The 22,250-nt window shown below is 37.3% G+C and overlaps 1 protein-coding gene across 1 annotated transcript; it reads right to left on the bottom strand.

Moving 5' to 3' along the window:
- Nucleotides 1-20,782: 20,782 nt before the first annotated feature.
- Nucleotides 20,783-21,211, bottom strand: LOC145983772 (uncharacterized). Its single transcript, XM_083116821.1, has one exon. The coding sequence runs from the start codon at nucleotides 21,209-21,211 to the stop codon at nucleotides 20,783-20,785; it is 429 nt and encodes a 142-aa protein (XP_082972947.1).
- Nucleotides 21,212-22,250: the final 1,039 nt, after the last annotated feature.

Below are 22,250 nucleotides of genomic sequence, written 5' to 3'. Positions count from 1 at the left end.
CCTGAAAAGTCAGGACTTACAGCATTACAGAGGGACACAGGGTTTTATTTGCTGATACCAAAGTAATAGCCAAATGTGCCGGTTACTGAGACCAATGAGTAAAAGAAGCCATATCACGGGAAAGCACCAAATCTCAACAGGGACGTGGGACTCCAACTCACTCACGCCTGGAACCAATTCCTCCATAAATCACGACAATAGCCAATGCGAACACCAGAAACCAGAGAGAGCCAATAAGGAGACAGAATCCAAATTCCACACCACAATTGTCATATATTTAACCTTACACTGGTCTCCATATCTATATTCCCTGATGATGAGAGCAATGTATGCACTTGAAACGTTGGAAGCTAACTCCAACCTAACCTGGTTGGTAACCCGAGAACACCCGTTCTAATTATAGTATTCTGTTTGGCACCATTTGAATATTCAGTTTTCTATCTCTCTACTGTATATGCTACTTACAAATGGAGCTGTATCTCTGATAAAGAATTCTTTCTTCTATTCTTTAATTGCTTCTATTCAAATTTGATCACTGAGTAATACCCCATTAACAAGAATTATATAAATTCATTCTCATCCTTTGCCAATTCCTGCCTCTGGTTGGGTCGGCATAGAAGTCAAGCCTCTCCATTTTCTTATTTTCTTCCAAAATTCCTCTCTTTCCATGGTGTTCCAATCTCTTACTCTTCTCCTAACACTCTCCACTCTCTGCTCTTTTCGCTGACATCTTGGTCTCCCCTTTGGCCTATTCCCACTCCTTGTGCATTGTGAGCTCTTACTGGCAAATTTTCTGCACCCATCCTCTTCATGTGTCCCAACCATCCCATGTGTGGCCTCCCCGATGGAGCATTGGATAGCATCGTCACCTTGTAATCAAGGGTTCCCAGGTTTGATAACCGGTGGAGGCACATAGTGGTTCGGATTCCACTTTAAACTGTAGGTCCAGTCCCGATTAGCCTTACTGTGCATAAAGTGGACTTAAAACACTATATCAAATCAACCATCTCATGTGGGCCTGATCTATTCTGTCCTGAAGCTTCACCACCCCCCATTGTCTGTTGGATCGCCTGATTACCTTCTGGTCTCCCCCAACATGCTCTTTAAGAAATTCACATCCACTGCCTGCATCTTTCTTTTGTCTCTCTCTGTCATTGTCCAAGTCTGCTCCATACAATTATTGGTACATAGTATATGTTAGATATTACTTTCTTGCATTTCACAAGTACATCCCAGTTCCATATTAATCTTCGAACACTTTGAGAAGAGTCCATCACCCATCAGTCCTCTTCTGTTTATCTCCTCATCTATTCTTCCACTTCTCTCAATTATGCTTCCTAGGTATTTGAAACTCTCCACTCTTTATTCTTGGTACATTTCTGGCTCTGTTTCTTGTTGTTATTAGCACCTCATTCTTATATGCACTCAATCTGATTTCCTCATTCCAACTATCAAGCTGTCTCTGTACTACTTCTTCACTCTTTCTGCATATTACAAAGTCATCAGCAAACAACGGGCCTTCATCTCTTCCTCTCCTATCTTCTTCCCCAACTCTTTGTTAATTACATCCATTTTCATTATGAAGAGCCGTCGGGGGGAAAAAAAACCTTCCCAGTATTAGTACATTAATTACACTAAAACACTCTGTTCTTCCCACTGGTGTCTTCACACAGCTCTGGTTGGTCTTGTATGTGCTCTGCACTCTTCATACTATCTCTTCCTCTTAGAGCCTTCCAAGTCTTTGTTGTCCATGCTATCTTATGCCTTTTCTATGTTTCAGAATGCCATAATCAAATCATTTCCATACCCGTAATGACTTTCCTGTAATTAACATATTATGATGTCTACTGTTGATCTGCCTCTTCTAAATAAATAGTGTGCCTCTTTCATGTCCAGCTCCATTACTTCCCTTATTCTCTTCTCTAATATTTTCTCATACACCTTTGCTGAGTGGCACATTAATGTTTTCTCTCTGTAGTTTCTAGATTTTTTTCTGTCCACCTTCTTGAATATGGGAACTATAGTCCCTTCATCCAATCTGTTGGCACTTCTCCCTCTTGTCATATGGTTTTCACTTCTCTGTACAGCCAATGTACACCAATCACTCCTGCTCCTAGTATCATTTTCACTGGCATATCATCTATTCCAGATGCACTACCTCTCTTTATTCTCTTCAGTGCTTCCTCCACTTATTTCAATGTGATATTAATTTTTTCCTTCCTGTTTGCTTTTTCCTTCACTTCTTCATGTTCATTTCCTTTTTTCACATTCAGCAATTTTTCGGAACGATTTCTCCATATTCTCCTTATTTCTTCACCATCTTCTACAACATTTCCCCTTTCATCATTTAGCTTGCAGCTGTCTCCCCTTTCATTTCTCCTTTCTCTCATTAACAAATACAATATTCTTGTTCCCATTTACATCTTCTTCTAGCACTTTGGCTCATTCTTCCACAAATATATAAATTACTAAAATAAAGATATGAATTCCATAGCTTGTACAACAATTGAGAAACATTTGAATAAAAAAACCTTTAGCATCACCATGCAAACATACATTACATGTGCTTTGAGCAATAATGTTGATAAAATGTACTATACTGTGGTAACTCTGGAGGAGGAGAGGGGGTATGTCAACTTAATATTATATAGAACAATCAGAGGCTGAACCTGACCTACTGAAATAAGAGATATTACCCCTTCCTCCCTGGAAAAGTCCTGCTCCTGTCTATGTACACATTAAAACACAAGTAATATTCCCTACCTTTACATTTGATTTGACTTGATATTTAGCATGGCTTTTGTGCCACATTTGGGCTAAAAGCGATCATGGAAATGAGTGATGATATGATGAAATTGATGAAGGGACATTCACTAACAACACCCATGCCTAGGCTGGGATTCAAACCCAGGCCCCCTGGCATCATAATGTGTTGTGCTAAACTCTCCACCATAGAGGTTCAACCGTACCCTTAAATGTTTAGATATTCATGAAGTGAATAGAAGATATGAATGAAGGGCTCGGGTGTAAAACATGGTAAGTGACATTTTGGTATTTTTGGAGTTACAAAGTAAACTGTGCCATCCTTCAATTTTCGAGTGAAATTGCCATGTCATACAATTTGCATTGGTCTCAGTGAAGCCTTGTGAAATTGGTAAACCCAACACGAAAATAATTTATCTACAGTATAGCTTCTAATAACGCTTCTTGTTAATCAAACTCAGAAATAACCAAAATATCCCTTACCATGTTTCACACCAAAGCCCTTCAATTGCCAAATAATTTTAAACTTTTTTAAAAAAAAATTGTACAGAACACCACTCTATTTTTCATTTTACACAATATTCTGTTGAAGCAGCTGATGTATTACAAGCTTGCAGTTGCACTTCACATACTGGCTGTGAGTATCTTTGTTGGACATAAAAGTACTGAATGAGTATCTTTTGATATGGTCAAGTAATTATAAAGTTCCCCGCGCATATAGCACCATGTCATGATGGCATATTTTGGGGATGTGGGGGTAGGGACCTACACATTCTTTCTTGATCTCGGCTATTTTGGATGTGAACATGATCAGCACAATGTTCTGGTTACCTTCACCCCCCCCCCCCCCTTTCCAAGTTGCTCCCAGGTACCCATTGATTTGAGGCTTGGTGAACGCCATTGCAGCTTTATGCAGGGACAAAACCGGAAAAAATCCAAACTTACATGAACCACCTTGGAAATTAAATCTGAACCTCCCAAGTAGCAGTTGCATGGCCTCCCGACTAGAGCACCATTGCTGCTCACAATAGGAGCAGGAAGAGTTTTAAAAATATACAGTTTACCTTTCTTTTTTTCTTTATTTTGAGATTGTCCAGCAGTACATAGAACTTCATTAGCTACTCAAGCTTACAACTTACTTACTACTTGGTTATAGCAGGTCTCCCAAATGGTGAAGTGGGGACATTGTTGCCTTGTAATAAAGAAGTTCTGGTATGACAGTAGAAAACTTCTTACATTATGTGTCGGCAACATATTGTTAAAAACACTAAAATAACACACAAAAGCATGATGAAAAACACTTAGGAGTTCTTCCGAACTTTAAACTCCTTCACCGAGTGATCTTCGGGGCTGGTTGAGGGAAGACGGAGTGGACGCAGTTGTAGTTCTGATCGCCTTCCCTCGACCAGCTCCGAAGATGACTCGGTGAAAGAGTTTAAAGTTCGGAAGAACTCCTAAGTGTTTTTCATCATGCTGTTTGTGTGTTATTTTAGTGTTTCTAACAAAGAAGTTCTGGGTTTAATATGCAGTGAATAGTAGCTCTGATCATGTTTTAAATGGTAGGTCTAGTCCCAATTAGCTTATCTGTGCATAAAGTGGACTTTAGCAAAAAAAATTAATTTTGGCTTAATACATATAAGTTACAATTTAATAATAAGGTACCTGAATCCAGTATGGCCTACCCAAGGTTTGCGATTGTTTCTAATGGTGAACAAAGTCAGAAAGGTAAAACTAATCACAAGATTCAAAAGAGGCAGCATTTCTGAAACTTATTGAAAATTGGATTCAGTTCGAAATAATGACTTGAGTGCAATGAATATGTTGATAAAAAGTAATGTTTAGGCCATATTGGTTACATATGCACCCAGTATGACCTAAAAATATATTTTGTTCTGTAACATTAAAAAATGCAACAGAAATTGTAAAGAAAGTACCACAATGTTATTTTTATTGGTAGATAAGTATATTGATAAACTTATGTTTTATTTACATAACAAGAAATGAGATTACATAAAGAAATAACATGGTTTGCAAACCAATAAACAAGGAAGTGACGTATCATAATTGTCACCAGAAGATCATGGATTACACATGAGTCTGTACAAATGAAAGTTCCTTCTTCATCCTAGGTGACTCCCAGACATTCTAAGTGACCATAAAAGTAACAAATGCCACTTTTGCACATGTTCTGACATATTCCTATGCAGGCCATATTGAGTCCACCTTACATAGCGTTTTTTTTTTTCCATCATTATAGGCATGACATTAGATTAAAGTCTAAACTAAGTATAATGTTGTAAAGTACAAATGATGAGCTATCATAATATGTACTAGAGATATAAACACCTATCACTTAGAAGAAGTAATAAGTAATAACTTACATATGCAATATTAGATCACGTAGAACACATTCACAAGGTCTAGTTATTTGCTTCTTTGTTCTCAAGTTACTGAATTATAGGTACAGGCAACAGGTTCAATCACAGCATTCGGACAGTCTAAATGACACACTAACATCAACTGTTGAATTGTAACTTCTTGGAAACATCAAATAGGCCATATTGGGTACTAGGCCATATTGGGTTCAGGTACCTTATATAATGTACTAATTATATATTTTTCACTTACTTTAAGGTTATGATGAGGCAAACATTTTGAGAGGAAAAAATGCAGTACTGATGATTAAGAGACAGGAAAGTCCAGAGATTACATTTCTTGGTAAGCTCTACTTATTATACAGGCGTAATTTTAATGGCGCTCATGGACCACATAAACGTAGACGACATCAAACCAAACAACTATTCTCAGTAACATTTTTATTGTAGTTGCATCCTTTGAGCACTTCAGTCATTCAAAAAAGCCCATTTTGCTGCCTGTATGCTGCCAACCCAACACAATATTTGATCGTATCTGAGACATCATTTCCATGAGGTGAAACAGTGCATGACAGTGTTGCAAGAAAAACACAAATTTTGTTAAAAATAACAACCTACCAAACACATTATGTGTTGCAAAATGAAACCAGGAATGCATCCAGTAGACCAACGGGAAGTGAACCAGTGAAAAGAAAAATGGTAGACAAACAAAGTATTCAAATGGAAGTCCTAACATAGGATTTTGCATCTTAGCCTGCACATCAAATATTTGAAAATATCGTTGCAAGGTTAATATCTACAGGTTAGTCTATCCACTTGTCCTGATACATGCATTGTGGTATTGAGGTGCTGATAATGGAAGCATCTGAGGTTCATGTTGTTACGTTATGAATAAAACATGTACAACCACATGTACAACCACAGTAACAACCTAATATTAAAAGTATAAAGATAGAAAAAAGTATATAGATAAAAAGTTAATTCCATACCAACTGACCCCATACATGTAAAACTTCATGATCTATTCCTTTCCTTAAAAACTCAAACTACTAAAAAAGGTCTGTAAAAAACTTTCACACACTAAACACATTAAAAACCCTTCACAATGGCATGCTTGCCCTCATGACATATTCAGTGAGTTGATGTGGCTTCTCGCAGATCCCAAAATGTCATTCTCTCGTAAAACAGATACTAACGGAATGTAAGTATTTTATGATATATTTTATATTATACTTTTAATATACATAACATGAGTAAGTCGCACACGCCTTGAAAATGAGTTTAAACAACCTAATGATGTATTAGCAGCGAATATACTGCCACTTACACAGTTGCCAGCCAGTACATGTATATCCAGTGCATAGATAAACAAAGGAATGTTACAGTCATTTGTGAGCTGGTTTTACTACAACTTCTATCCCTATATTTTCAACTATTTTTGTCCTTTGCCACAGAATGCCCCTAATATTACATTAGAGTTACATGTTACTTACCCTTGAAATTTTAAGTTCTTTAATTTTTTTATCTTGTCAACTGTTCAATGTGTCACAGAGAACTAGTATCAAATGGACAAGTGGATAAGTGAACCTGTAGATGTCAACTTGGCAAAGATATTTACAAATATTTGACATGTAGGCTAAGAGACAAAATCCGATATTAGCAATTCCTTTTGAATACTTTGTTTTCCTTCCATTATTCATATTGCTGGTTTACGTCCCATTGGATTACTGAACGCGTTCCCTCACTTTGTTTTACAATACATAAAGTGGCTGGTTTTAGCAATGCCACTTTCACAGTTACATGTGTGTTCCTGGCAGCCCTGGCCCGCACCACTTCATGACAGGAAATAATGTCACAGATCCGATCAATTGTCCTCTTAGGTTGCCAGCATACAGGTAACAAAATGGGCTTTTTTGAACTACTGTAGTGCTGAAACGTTTCACGAACGATAAAAATGTTACTGAGAAAAGTTGTTTGTTTTGATGTCCTCGATGCGTTTCTGTGTCCCATGATCCACAAGATCCATCTTTAGTGAGTACTGAAATAAAAGACTGCTCCATTTCACAAACATTTTTTTTCACACGAACTTCATACAAATTCCTACACCAACTGCACCATAGTTATTAGTATCCTCTTTGGCACCATATATATTTTTTGCCATCAAGAAGAGCTCAAAAGTTTCAGTGGAGAAGCAAATATATAGAAAACACCCCTTATTTTTCTCAATTTCCCTTACAAAAACACACATACACATACAGAGGGGGCAGGGATGAAAAATGAACTATTGCCCCCCTTTTCAAGTCATTATTTTAAAATATTATAGATTACATACATTATATCAACAAAGAAACGAAGGACAAAAGAAGAATCTTCACAAACTGACAGTAGTTGTGAGAGCAGAACTTAACTCTGTTTGTTCCAAGAATAAGTGGGAGTATTTTTAAGAAGTTGTCTGTATGTATTTGTTGCTGAAAAATGTGAAATATGAATGAAATATAATTATATAAATGTAATATTAAGTAAACATTGAAAAAAAGAACAGTACTTTTTGTTGTTATTAGATTTTTAAAATTTGGGGGTGGGGTGAGGAGTTGATGTGGGTTGTGTGGTTTGCACCTGTTGTTGCTACCCTATGTTGTATGTATAATCTGAGTTACTTATTGTTTGTATTGTTTATTTTGTGTGAGAAATGAATGTTAGATTTACAGAAAACTTAAGAAACAATGTTTTTGTTGCATGATAGTAAAGAGGATTTGGAAGATTGCTACAAACATGATTCCCCTATTCTTTCCTACCATTAAGTTAGCAAAACAAAAAATTCTGCTCATTGAGTAGCACCTTAAGACAATGCTGGCATTCAAAAACTACAGGCCACGTACAAATTATATCCACAAGATCGATCTTTAGTTAGAAGTGAAATAAAAGACATGTTCCATTTCACACACATTTCTTTTCACACAAACTTCATACAAATTTCTACACCGACTGTACCATAGTTATAGTATTCTGTTTGGCACCATTAGAATATTCAGTTTTCTATCTCTCTACTGTATATGCTACTTACAAATGGAGTTGTATCTCTGATAAAGAATTCTTTCTTCTATTCTTTAATTGCTTCTATTCAAATTTGATCACTGAGTAATACCCCATTAACAAGAATTATATAAATTCATTCTCATCCTTTGCCAATTCCTGCCTCTGGTTGGGTCGGCATAGAAGTCAAGACTCTCCATTTTCTTTATTTCTTTCACCATTCCTCTCTTTCCATGGTGTTCCAATCTCTTACTCTTCTCCTAACACTCTCCACTCTCTGCTCTTTTCGCTGACATCTTGGTCTCCCCTTTGGCCTATTCCCACTCCTTGTGCATTGTAAGCTCTTACTGGCAATTTTTCTGCACCCATCCTCTTCATGTGTCCCAACCATCTCATCTGTGCCTGATCTATTCTGTCCTGGAGCTTCACCAGCCCCACGGTCTGCTGGATCTCCTCATTCCTTATTCTATCTCTTCTAGTCTTCCCCATTATGATCCTTAAGAATTTCATATCCACTGCCTGTATCTTTATTTTGTCTCTCGCTGTCATTGTCAAGTCTCTGCTCCATACACAATTATTGGTACATAGTATGTGTTAAATATTATCCTCTTGCATTTCATAGGTAATCTTCGCAACATCTTATTTGGCACCCTGAAAAATTTCAAAGTCCTGAATTCGAAAATTTGGCAACATAGCACTACTTCTCAGCCAACATATAGTAGCCCACTTTGCAACAGTTCTTATTTCTAAATGAAAACGCTCTTTTGATTCTCTTTCATATTCCATGAAGTTATAAACCCTAAACCATACAATACAGAATGAAACAAAAAATCGTAAGTAGAAATACGAATGTTAAAAATATTGACAATTCTTCATTCTGAAATTGAAAGTAGGGAAATTTCTGTGCAGTTTGAAACACTGAACAGGTTCTCCTCCATCTGGAAAGAATTGCTTTCACATTTGAATTCAAAGAGTCTAATTTCTCTTGATTTTAGGTGAAATTTCAGTAAAGATATCTTGCACAATAGCGGATGATTCTGCAAAGTGAGTCTCTTCCTTGAACCGTGGCAAAAAATAGTTCAAAACTCTGGCTCAGGGTTGTTTCCACTGAGATCAATGTGTTTAACATAATCTCTCGTTAGTTATTTCATGGAGCAGTTGGTTAGATATTCACCCAGTTACACTTTTTCTTCAAGAACGAAGCATTGTAGGTTCAAATCCCACCCTCTCCTGTTCCTTGTTTCTTGTTATTTACTGGGTACGAAGTGTTGTAATAATGGAATATAATAATATATTAAATCACAGTAAGTATTTATGCATTCCTCGAGGAATACTTTTGCTCAACTTGCTATATTTTTCTCTTGGGCAGTAGTATGTTAACACACATTAAGAATTTATATGTCATAAATATCTCTTCTTAAACAGGATGTTCAAGAGCAGATATTTATTCATGATAAAAGGCACCGTGCTTTGAGTTCCAACTGTGGGACAGCATGGGTTCGAGTCTGCCTGGGTTCAGTCTCTGGGTTCTTGGCCTGTGTATATTATGAGTGGCAACCCATCATCGTGAGGAAATTGGGGAGCTACAAGTGAGTAGCGTAACCTGGTCTCGGATGTCTCCTACAACGGCTGAGTGTTCGACGTGCTGACCCCACGTCACCCCATTACCGGTTGAAGATCTCCACACCTCTAGGTAGGATTGTGGGAGGGAGACTGGCAGTCGGGAGATAGGCCAAGGCCTTTCAAGGACTGTCGTGCCATGGGTTATAATTTATTAATATTTATATTGAAAAGGGGTCCCGTGTTCGATACCCAGTGGAGGCACATTGCCCAGTAAATCAAATTCCAGTTTAAGCTGGATTTGACTAACTGTGCATAATGTGGACTTAACAATACAAGTATATAAACAAACAGAATGTTCTTTGTGGTTCATGCACTTCACTGCGGACCTAAAATATACATCTGATTTTCTATGATACAACGAAATATTTTCTGCTATATTCAAAGTTTGAAGTACTACCTGAGAATATATATCACACATTTCTGCACATTCTACTTTGCACCTTGCGTATGGCAATTTAATCTGGAAATACTGGACGTAAATTGCATAAATATCAACAGAATTTTCCAGAAATGTAGATCAGCATTCTCGTCCAAGGTCGTTTACTTTCTTAAAAAGTTTTTGTCAAGAAGGAGGTTTGAACCCTAATCTTTCCATCGGCAAGCAAACACAATCCACCTACACCACACCGTTCACATTATTATATACACTTCGTTCGAGGGATGAACACATACACATTTCTGTAGTGGTGTAGTGTTATGTGACCATTGCATAAGGTGGCAAGGAGGCAAGGTGATGGCTAACGTAAATTTTCCTTGCTGAGGGATAGTATCGTCTCATATAACCATTTTATAATACAGAAATATCAGGTTCATATTTCCCAAATGACTTTAAGACCAATGCTGTTTTCTACCATGAACATAGGTTTTTCGTAGTTTGATGTTCATTACTATGCACTTATAAGATTTTCCATTGTTTCAATTTCACACATGTTTTATATTTCAGAAGTTTCATTTTCTCTCTCTCTCTTATTCTAGTATTTGGAAAGGTTGAAATTTCTTGTCAACCGGGTGCTAGTTCAACTGCCTGTTTCGAGATCCTACTTTCAACAAACAAGAAAAAACTTCGTAATTATCTGTGCATAAAGTGGACATAAACAAAAACTTCAAACTTTGACTTAATACATATAAATTGCAATTAAATAATAATATAATAATAATATATAGTGTACTAACTAATTTTTCACTTACTTTAAGGTTATGATCAGCAAAATATTTTGAGAGAAACGGATGCAGTACTGATGATTAACAGAGAGGAAAGACCAGAGAATACAGGTTTTGGTAAGCTTTACTCATTATATATTTTGTTATGTTTTTATTCGTACCATGAAGAAGAGTAAATATTTCAGTGGAGCAGTAAAGTGTAACTACTTCAGAATTTCAAAATTGTTCATTTTTCAATGGATATCTTCAAAACTGAAGCCTGTCAAAAATTAAGAACTTCAGCATCAGTAGCTTAATTTTGCACATACATGCCAACAATTTTTTATTGTGAACATGGAAGCAAATTGTGTTTATTGTGGATAAGAATAAATATAGAAAACACACTCACTCACTCTCACTCTCTCTCTCTCTCTCTCTCTCTCTCTCTCTCTCTCTCTGTGTGTGTGTGTGGGGGGGGGGGGGTGTGTGAGAGAGAGAGAGAGCAAGGATGATGTAAAATTATTATCCTTTTTAAGTTATTATTTTAAAATATTGAAATATTGTAGAGTACAATAATTTTACACACAAGAAGGTAGAAATGAATTTACACTTGCTGCAACAAAAGTTTTGTGAAAGTACATACATTATCTCAACAAAGAAACTAGGGACAGAAGAAATAATCTTCTCAAACTGACAGTAGTTTTGAGAACAGAACTTAACTATCTTTATTCCAAGAATAAGTGGGAGTATTTTTAAGAAGTTGTGTGTTGATATTTTTTGTTAAAAAGTATGGAATATGAATAAAATATAATTATAAAAGTGTATTAAGAAAACATTGGAAAAAATCGTACTTTTTGGTGTTAATCAAGTAGGGAGGGGTGAGGGCAGGAGTGGCTGTGGGTTTTGGTTGGATTGCACCTTGTGTTGCTACCCCATGTTGCAGATATAATCTGAGTTACTATGCATTGTTCATATTGTGTGTAATATGAATGTAAGTTTACAGAGAATTTAAGAAATAATGTTCTTGTTACATGATAGTAAAGAGGACTTGGAAGACTGCAATAAATATGATTCCCCTAGTATTTCCTACAAAAAGCTAGCAAAATCAAAAATATCTCTTCACTGAGTAGCACCCTAAGACAATGATGATATTCAAGAACAAGAGGCTATGTAAAACTTATGGCCGCAAGATCCAACTTTTGTGATAAATGAAATAAAAGACTTGTAACATTTCACACAAATTTCCACACTAACAGCACCATAGTTATTAGTTTTCTGTTTGGAACCATTTGAATATTCAGCTTTCTTTCTCTCTACTGCATATGCCGCTTGCAAATGGAGCTGTATCTCTGATAAAGGATTCTTTTTTCTTTTCTTTTCTTCCCCTATTCTAAGTTGGTCATTGAATAGTACCCTATTTACTATAGATAAATTACTAACATTTGCGTAATCAGCCTTTAGCATTATCATGCAAACATACACTATGTGTGCTCTGAGCAATAATATCAGACCTGGGTTGTTGATTAAATGTGCTATATACTGTGGTATCTCTGAAGAAGGGGAGGGGTATGTCAACTTAATATTATATAGAGCAGTCAGAGGCTGAACCTGGCCTACTGAAAAAACAGATATTACCCCTTATGCGACCTGACTGGAACTCGGAAAAAGACACACTGATTACAAGACATCGATACATTACCCCTATGGTCTGGCGAACGCCAATAATAATGGAGGGTTGTGCGAGTGGGAGAGAGAGGTGATGGAAAGTAGAAAATAAATAGTATTTTGGGGGGTATTTAATGTTATATTTATACACATACAAACCTAAGAAAATATTTATTTTGATAAATGTGTGTGGGAGGGTTGGGGAAGGGGGAAAACAGAGGGACAGAAAGATGTTGGGAGAGATGGGACGAAGAGGTGATTGTAGAAAATGTTTTATTTGACGTTCAGTAATAAAAACAATCAAATCAATAATGATTATCTTATAAATACCATATTTAATGTAAATTTGTTTCTGGAAATGGGCCGGGGAGCTGTTTGTTTAAGTTCAGTGCAGGATAACAAATGGAGACACATAGTGGTTTGTATCTCACTTTAAACTGTAGGTCCAGGCCCGATTAGCTTATCTGTGCATAAAGTGAACTTAGAATTCAGTGGGAAAATAACGTCGATAGTATTTTGGATTTTAGATGCGTTGAGACCACTAAAATTACCAATTCTTATAATAAGAAACCTGTCCTCATCTTACCATTTTGAAAGAGAGAGAGAGTTAATTGTATAATCTTTCGTTGTTAGTTTCAAAGAAGACTAATTCAAATAGTAACAATGGGAACGAATAAAGCTTACGAAAAGTTTTTGCAACTGTGGGGATTTGAACCTACGACCATTAGAGTGACAACCCAGTGCGATAACCACTACCCCACGAGTTCGTTCCTTCATACAGAATGTTTATAAGTTAAGACCAATCCGTTCAATGTGCATTAGAAATATAATCCCCACCCGCCTCTTTATATAAATAAAAATGCATCTCTAAATTAATTAATGAAAACTGTTATTAAACCCAAACCACTATTTTATCATAAATGTAAATGACATGTCATCTCACGTAGTGAAAACAATGTGAAAATTGTTGTAATGAGTGATATATGATTGTCAAACACATACATGAATAGATATATTAAGTTCGTGAACTATAATTGGGACAATTTAATACTAATTTGAAATGATTAAAGGCAATTAAAGGGACAAAGTAAACTTTTGTGCAATCTTTCTGCTGATTCACGTTATTGAAACAATATTTAACCAATGGGGACGTTATATCATGTTTGAAAATGCTGCATTGGTTGAATTTCCTGTGGACTAGACTGTGCGTCACGCCTCCTGCTCCTACGCATAGAACTTCACTCTGATTGGAGAATCGTATATTTCACAACACTTCCTTGTATCAGAGCTACCAACATAATTTCGTAAGACATTGGACTTAGAAAAATTCCATGCGACAGATTTTTCTAACATGACTGTACCATGCCAGGAAGACACATTTAGGAGATGCGGGGGTAAGACCCACACATTCCCAATCTCGGCCCTTTTGGATGTGATGTGATCAGCACCATGCTCCGGTCACATTTACCCACCCACCTTCCTGCCCAGGTAACCATTGATTTGATAAGGCTGGAAACAATCTGACCTTAGATAACCTTCCCCAGAATCGAACCTGGGCCAATTGCATGGCAATCGTATACCCTCCTGATAAGACCACCATGAGTGTTCACAATAATAGCAGTAAGAGAATTAAGACTAATGTTGATTAACTTTCTTTTCTCTTCATTTCGAGATTGTCCAGCATTATATGGAACTTCAGTATTTACTCAATCTTACAACTTACTTACAACTTTGGTATAGCGGGTTCCACAACTGGCAAAGTGAAAACATTGTTGCCTTTTAATCAAGGGGTCTGCATTCAATACACAGAGGATACTAGTTTGGGTCATGTTTTAATTGGTTGGTCCAGTTTCAATTAGCTTACATGTGCATCAAGGGAACTTAAAACAATAGCTTCAAACTTTGGCTTTAATACATCTAAGTTACAATTTAATAATATATAATGTACTAATTATATATTTTTAATTTACTTTAAGGTTATGATAAGGCAAATATTTCGAGAATAATAGATGCAGCACTGGGGATTAATGGAGAGGAAAGAAAAGAGAATGCATGTCTTGGTAAGCTATACTCATTACATAATTCGTATTTTGTAATATTTTTTATTCATGCCATCAAGCAGAGTTCAAAAGTTTTGTGGAGCATTAAAGTGTAACAACATCAGAATTACAAAATTATTCACATATCAGAACTGAAGCCTGTCAAAAATTAAGAACTTGAGCTTCAGTAGCTTAATTTTTCACATACATGCCAAAAATTTTTGATTGTGTACAAAGAAGTAAATTTTTCAATCACCCTCACAAACGAACGAACAAACAAACAAACAAACAAAAAAACACACACACACACACACAGAGACAGAGAGAGAGAGAGAGAGAGAGAGAGAGAGAGAGAGAGAGAGAGAGAGAGAGCAAGCGGGGATGAAATATGAACTATTGCCCTTATAAGTCATTATTTTAAGATATTATAGAGTACAATAATTTTTCGCACAATAAGTAGAAATGAATTTACACTTGCTGTAACAAAAGGTTTGTGAAAGTACATACATTATCTCAACAAAGAAACTAGACAAACTTTACATCGAGGGTAAAATATATACGTTGAGCGATCTGGATGCTAACGGACTGCCGCCTGTGACCACGGAAGATGTGCACCAAAACACAGAAGTGAATTCAAACGCTTCACCTACTGTGGAGTGTAGCGAAGTGCCTTTTTCTTCGAGTGGAGTGAAGGAACCTCTACGCTCCGATCATCCATCCACCCACACCCTTCGATCTCCTAAGGAACCGTCGACGTCGAAGGCCCCGGCCGGCGCTGAACTCCCCGTCTCCTCCTCCCGACCCCCTCAAGAACCAGGGTACAGAAATAGAAAATCCTACAGCGAGGTGACCAACCACCCCAAAACAAAATCATCCATGCGGAACGGAAGTTCGAAGCCCGCGACGGAGACAACGAGCAGCACATCGAAGCCTCCCCCTCCCAGAAATGTAAACGGTCACCAACCACCGAGGCGCTCCCAAAGGACCCCGACTGCCAGGAACCAGGAAAGCAGGTAGGATCTGTGGAATCCGGAGAAGGAAGAGGTCGTGCAGCTACGTAGTGAGGTAATATTAGAAAGTGACGTCATCTCTACACATTCCCAAGCAAGTAATGCTCATTACTATTTGACGTTCTATTATCAAAATGTTCGCAGTTTGAGAAACAAGAGTAGGCCTTTTTATGAGAAAGTACTGAGCCGCAATCTAGACGTAGTGTGTGTTAATGAAACGTGGCTAACGTCGTCTCACCTGAGTTCCGAATACTTTGATTCCCGGTACACTGTGTACAGATGTGATCGAAGCCGTGACCTTAGTGGCAAAGTGAGTGGAGGTGGTGCACTTGTGGCTGTAAAAAACGACCATTCGTCCTTTTTGGTGGGAGAACCGATGCAAAAGCCTGACTCCATCTTAGTTAAAGTATTGCTTAACAAGAAATTTCCTCTCTATATTGGTGTTGTGTACTTCCCCCCTAAATCAACTAAGGCATTATATGACACATTTTACGACTTTGTTGAAACCCATACTAAGCCAGGTGATAAAATACTATTCTGTGGTGACTTTAATTTACCTGAAATTACAAGTGTAAACGCTGATTTATTAAGTCTTACGCCAGTGTGTCAAGATCTACAACTTTTTATGTCTTACCATGCTCTCAGAAACGTAAACAATATTCAAAATGTAAACAATAGGTTACTTGACCTTATATTAACGAATGTTAGTAATATAGATGTAAGCAGAGAGTTGCACCCTCTCCTACCGGAAGACACACATCACCCCTCAATAATAACTGAGATCCAATGCCTTTCCGTAAAATCAAATAAAAAGTCAAACCAAAACATTTCCACATACAACTTTAAGAAAGCAGACTACTCAAAACTCTTCAGTTTAGTTTCAGAAACGGATTGGACGCCAGTAAATAGCGCCGTTAACGTAAATGAAGCTGCCGATATTTTCTACAGATTAATTTATGGCATATTTGATCAATGCATTCCCCTTAAAAAACTACAGAACTCAGCATATCCTTGCTGGTTTACGCCTGCTATAGTGAAAAGAATTAAAGTTAAAGCTTACCATAGGTTAAAATGGAAGAAAAGTATTACAAACAAAGAATATCATCGAGAAAAATTTCTTCAGCTTCGCGCACAGGTTAAGAAAGACATAACTGTAGCTTACACTAATTACATAAAAGAGTCTGAAGACCAGATAAGTGTGGACCCTTCTCGATTCTGGTCCTATATCAAAAGTAAAAAGTACCATCAAAACTGCGAAGCTATTAAAGTCGGCGCAGACATATTAACAGACGAAAATGACATCGCGGATGCCTTTGCAATTTACTTTCATTCTGTGTACGCAGCCGAAAGAGCTAAATATGACGTAAATAATCTGAAAATAAAAATTGCTAACGAACAACTTGATATTTTCACTTTGCGCAACATCCGCGTAAGCGAAGTAGAAGCTGCCATCAAGAATTTGAAATCCAAATCAACGACCGGCCCTGACAACATACCACCATATATAGTTAAAGGATGTTGCGATATTTTAAAATATCCCTTGCTGCAAATTTTTAACCTTTCCCTGGATACCAATACTTTTCCTTCAAGATGGAAAACATCGTCCGTCTGTCCTATCCCCAAGTCTCACCAAAGATCAAGCCTAGAAAATTATAGACCGATAGCAATCCTTTCTAGTCTTGCTAAAATATTTGAACAAATTATTTACAAGAGGATGTTAGCACACGTCAATCCAGTTATCTCTCCTTATCAGCATGGATTTACTCCAAAGAGGTCTACCGTAACAAACTTAGCTAACTTTACCCATTACGCATGCAATGTACTAGATAATACAGGACAAGTCGATGCAATATACACCGATTTTACTAAGGCATTTGACAAAATTGATCATGATATATTACTACAGAAAATTGCTTCATTCAATATTTCACTTAATACTTTAAATTTCTTTGCTTCATATTTAGCCGATCGAACGCAAACTGTAATATACAGGAAAATCAAAAGTAGCCCCTTCACACCATATTCTGGTGTTCCCCAAGGGTCCAATCTTGGACCGCTTTTGTTTTTATTACTTATCAACGACTTACCCAATTGCATACAAAATTCTCAAAAGTTGCTTTTCGCCGACGATCTTAAGCTTTTCTACGAAATAACTACCTCTGAAGACTGTTTAAAACTGCAGGAAGATGTAGACAGAGTGATCTCTTGGTGTGAAAGTAACAAGTTGGATCTTAACCCAACAAAATGCAGCGTAGTCACTTACACAAAACGCAAAGCATCTTGTGTGTTTCCATACCGTATTAAAAATGTACAAATCACGCGCAAAAATGAAATTAAAGATCTCGGAGTGACCTTCGACACCAAGCTCAAATTTAATAAGCATATTGAAACTGTTACTAACGACGCTTTCAGAAACTTAGGTTTTATAATCCGATCAAGCCATGACTTCACGAAAATAGAACCAGTGAAAATACTTTACTATTCCCTCGTACGGTCAAAACTAGAATATGCGTCAGTAATCTGGAATCCCTCTCAAATAAATTTAATTCATAGACTAGAACGTATTCAGTCCAAGTTTCTTAGATATCTCAAATTCAAAGCCTGTGGAGAATATCCAGCGTTCGATTCATACGATAATCTAGTCTCAGAGACCAACTTCAACAAACTAGCACTCCGACGACAAGTAAATGACCTGCTCTTTCTGTATAAAGTAATTAACGGTATAATAGACGATTCCAACTTATTATCAGCCGTATCATTTAATGTTCCCAGTTCCAAAACACGTCCCAAGCACAAAATCTTTCATTGCCAGAGAGCGAAAACTTCAATTCTTTCTGCCTCTTCGGTGTGGAGAGCGTGCAACTCTTTCAACACAATTTCATGTGTAAATAACACAATCGATATTTTTGCAATGAGTTTATACAATTTAAAAAATAGTATTACTGGAACGCTGAATTTATTGTAGTAATATTATGTAATTAGAGCACCATAATTGGGCTCGGCCTGTTGAGCTCTATCAATAAATAAATAAATAAATAAATAGATACAGAAAATATAATCTTCTCAAAATGACAGTAGTTGTGATAACAGAACTTAACTCTCTGTTTGTTCTAAGAGAAAGTGGGAGTATTTTTAAGAAGTTGTGTGCACATATTTGTTGTTCACAAATATGAATAAAATATGATTATAAAAGTGTTAAGTAAATATTGGAAAAAACAGTAATTTTTTGTTATTAAAGTTAAAATTTTTGAGGGGTGGGGGAGGAGTTGGTGTGGGTTGTCATTGGTTTGTACCTGGTGTTGCTACCCTATGCTGCAGGTAATATCTGAGTTGCATTGTATTGTTTATTTTGTGTGCAAAATGTAAGTTCTATAGAGAATTTAAGAAATAATGTTTTTGTTAACCAGTGACCATTTACAAATTATATCCACAAGATCCATCTTTTGTGAGGAATGAAATAAAAGACACGTCCCACTTCACACAAAATTCTACACTTATGGCACCATAGTTATTTAGAGGGCTGGGATTAATATTACATATGTACATATGGACTAAAAATTGGTAAAATATCGACTAACAAATGTGTAAAATGACCCAAAATGATGCAAAGAAGAGAAAAATTCTTCATAGTGATTTCCTCATTTGTGTGATATCTTACAAAATAAACATTTTTTAAATTTTCAATAGTATTATTGCTTGAAAATGACAAACCAAAGAAAACGAACCTAACCTAATCGAATAGACTTCCCCGATGGAGTAATGATAGCATCATCGGCTTGTAATCAAGGGGTCCCAGGTGCAATACCCATTGGAGGTAAATAGTGGTTCGGATCCCACTTTAGACTGTAGGTCCAGTTATGATTAGCCTTACTGTGCATAAAGTAGACTTAAGACACCAATCAATCAATCAACCTAATCGAATAGGTGAGATTTTAAAACAAGCTTGATGCAAACTTAAGCGGAGGATTTACTGGGCTCAGAGGGAAACTGACCTTTCGGATCTTTCTTTGAAGTAAAGTAGCATTCGATTCAGGACTTCAACTATACTTAGCTCTCTCATGTTGTTTAAAATGTTAAATGCAAATGTACTGTCCATAAGACAAGAATATGGTCCCTTTGACATGCGTGTTTCAATGGTCTGTGTGGGCACTGTGGTTCTGAGGTTGGCAATTCTGGACCATCTGGAAGAAGTTGAGACTGGCTTGCAACCACCTGTGGCCCATAGGGAGGCCTCGAATACCCTCTTGAAGTGGTAGAAGCAGAGTATACCACAGGAAAGATGGAGATTTCCTAGCCACACAACAACAGAAAATGATTGGGAAGAAGTTTCCCTTTTGATTACATTATGTAACCATTATTCTCTACAAAATAAGTTGAATAATTATCTATGTTACTCCAGAAATATGTGGTGGTTGCACAACTTTGTGCCACTTAAGGAGCAGCCGCCAGTGGTTGAAGGGTTGGTTCTTGTATGCATTTACAAAGAGCCAACATGTAGTAACTAATATAATATGTCTGGCCATAAATGCTGTTACAACATGTAAAACGACAAACTGAACAGTGGGTAAAGATACTTTAACGTGAGTTATGTGACACTTACATGGAGTATTGACTACACTTAGTGCCAATCAGTTTTCAAAATGGCCATCTGTTGCATGCACACAGGCTTGGAGTCTTCCTGGCCACTCCTCTATTGCAGCATGCATGATGTCTACTTGAAAATCTGCCACTGTTGCTATCAAGGAACGCTTCAAACTTGCAATTGTGGGATGCCTCTTCTTGCAGATGATGCCCTCCAGCTCTGACCACAATCTGTAGTCCAATAGGTTGAGGTCTGGACTGCCAGACGGCTAGTCTGCAGGCAAAATGAAAACATGAACATGACACTCTAGCTACTGTTGCATTGATCACACCTTGTGGGTTGGAGCACAATCTTGCTGGAAACTCCAATGTTGATTCTGGAGCAATGTGCTGCTTAAATCTTTGACGACAGGCTCCAGGACTGTGTTTTCATACACTCTTGCACTGGTTTCAACCCAATTCCACAAAAACACAGCTGGGTGGCACCAGAATAAGTCACCCCCCACCAAACTATTACTGAGGAGGGATGATGGCTCCTCTGAACTCTTGGAGCTCATTGATGGGTTTCTTGTGAGATAGAAGCATTCAAACGATCATTTTGCTGGTTGATGCTCTCTTCAATGGTGAAGATTTTCTCATTGGTGAACAGAATCCTCTGATGTCCATTCTGAGCATAACACTGCAGGAGACGTCTGCACTTCATCAGCCTCTGAGTCTTCAGCCGTGGGCCGAGGTAATGTCTGGTACATCGGTGATACGCTTTAAGTCCAAGGTCCTCACTCAGTAGCCTCGACATCAATCTTTTTGATATGTCCATCTCACGAGCCATCACCAACTGCTTCCAAACTGGATTTTCTTGAACACGGTGTGCCAATGCCTTCTGTGCTACTGGAGTCTGCACAGTGCAAAGGCAACCTTGCTGCAGTTGATTCCTAACAGATTCTGTTTCAGTGAAGCACTGGATGGTCTGGTGCACAATCATTAGACTGGTTTTTAGCTTTTGTAAGGTCTGGAAAATTTCACTGGCTGATTTCCCAACCTCATGTAATGTTATCACAGTGACGTGATTTCCTAAGTCTCACCATTCCATGTTGGCGGCTGCAGGTATGTGCTTGCTCTTACACAGCCACACTCACAATGACTCAAGGTGGAACCCAGCACATGGGTGGTTTGGTTTGAGTTTTAAGTCCATTTTATGCACAGAAGCCTAATAGGGACTGGACTTACAGTTTAAAGTGGGATACGAACAAGTATTTGCCTCCACATGGTACACGGGTGGCATCTTATCTTTCACACCACTTGGATGGCATGTGTAAGACATTTGTAACAGTATTTATGGCAAGACTAGGTGTAACCATACATATACAGGGTGTACCAGAAGTGATAGTGCAAACTGAAATGTTGAAGAGTACATTATAGGAGAAGTAAAGAAGTGTTAGTAACATGGGGTTGCAAATGAACCGTTTGTGAGATAATTGCAAATGTATAGTTACGATCGACCACCGACTTGATTGTTTGTACACATTGTATGCCTTTCATGTGTGAGATGCCATAGTCCTACTTAGTAACAAATAACAGAATTAAAAGGTTAACCTCACTAGACATTACTGTTCCTTTCATTACCAAAGACTATTGTACTGTACTGTATGGTACATGTTCGGCAGTGTTCAGCTTTAAACAAAGAAACCTCAGAGTGCATAAGGAGACAAGCATATGATGTGTACAAACAATCAAGTCAGTGGCAGATCATAACCATACATTTACAATTATCTTGCAAACAAGGTTTGCAAGATGTGTGACCCCATATTTACCAAGACTTTTTCTTCTACTATCTTGTACTTTTCATCATTTCAGCTTGTGCTTTCACTTCTGGTATATCCTGTGTGTGTGTGTATTATATATTACTTCCTGTACATGAGTGTAGCAAGTAATTTTTAACTTCAATTTCACAATTTTTCTTTTTCAATTTTCCAGGAGGAGTCAAATGACCCCCACCCCACTTCACTCACTCTGCTGTTACA

This window comes from Lepisma saccharinum, chromosome 2 (genome assembly GCF_977018435.1).
Source record: "Lepisma saccharinum chromosome 2, izLepSacc3.1, whole genome shotgun sequence".
NCBI classification, from domain to species: domain Eukaryota; kingdom Metazoa; phylum Arthropoda; class Insecta; order Zygentoma; family Lepismatidae; genus Lepisma; species Lepisma saccharinum.
This window is presented reverse-complemented; position numbering and strand designations above follow the sequence as displayed.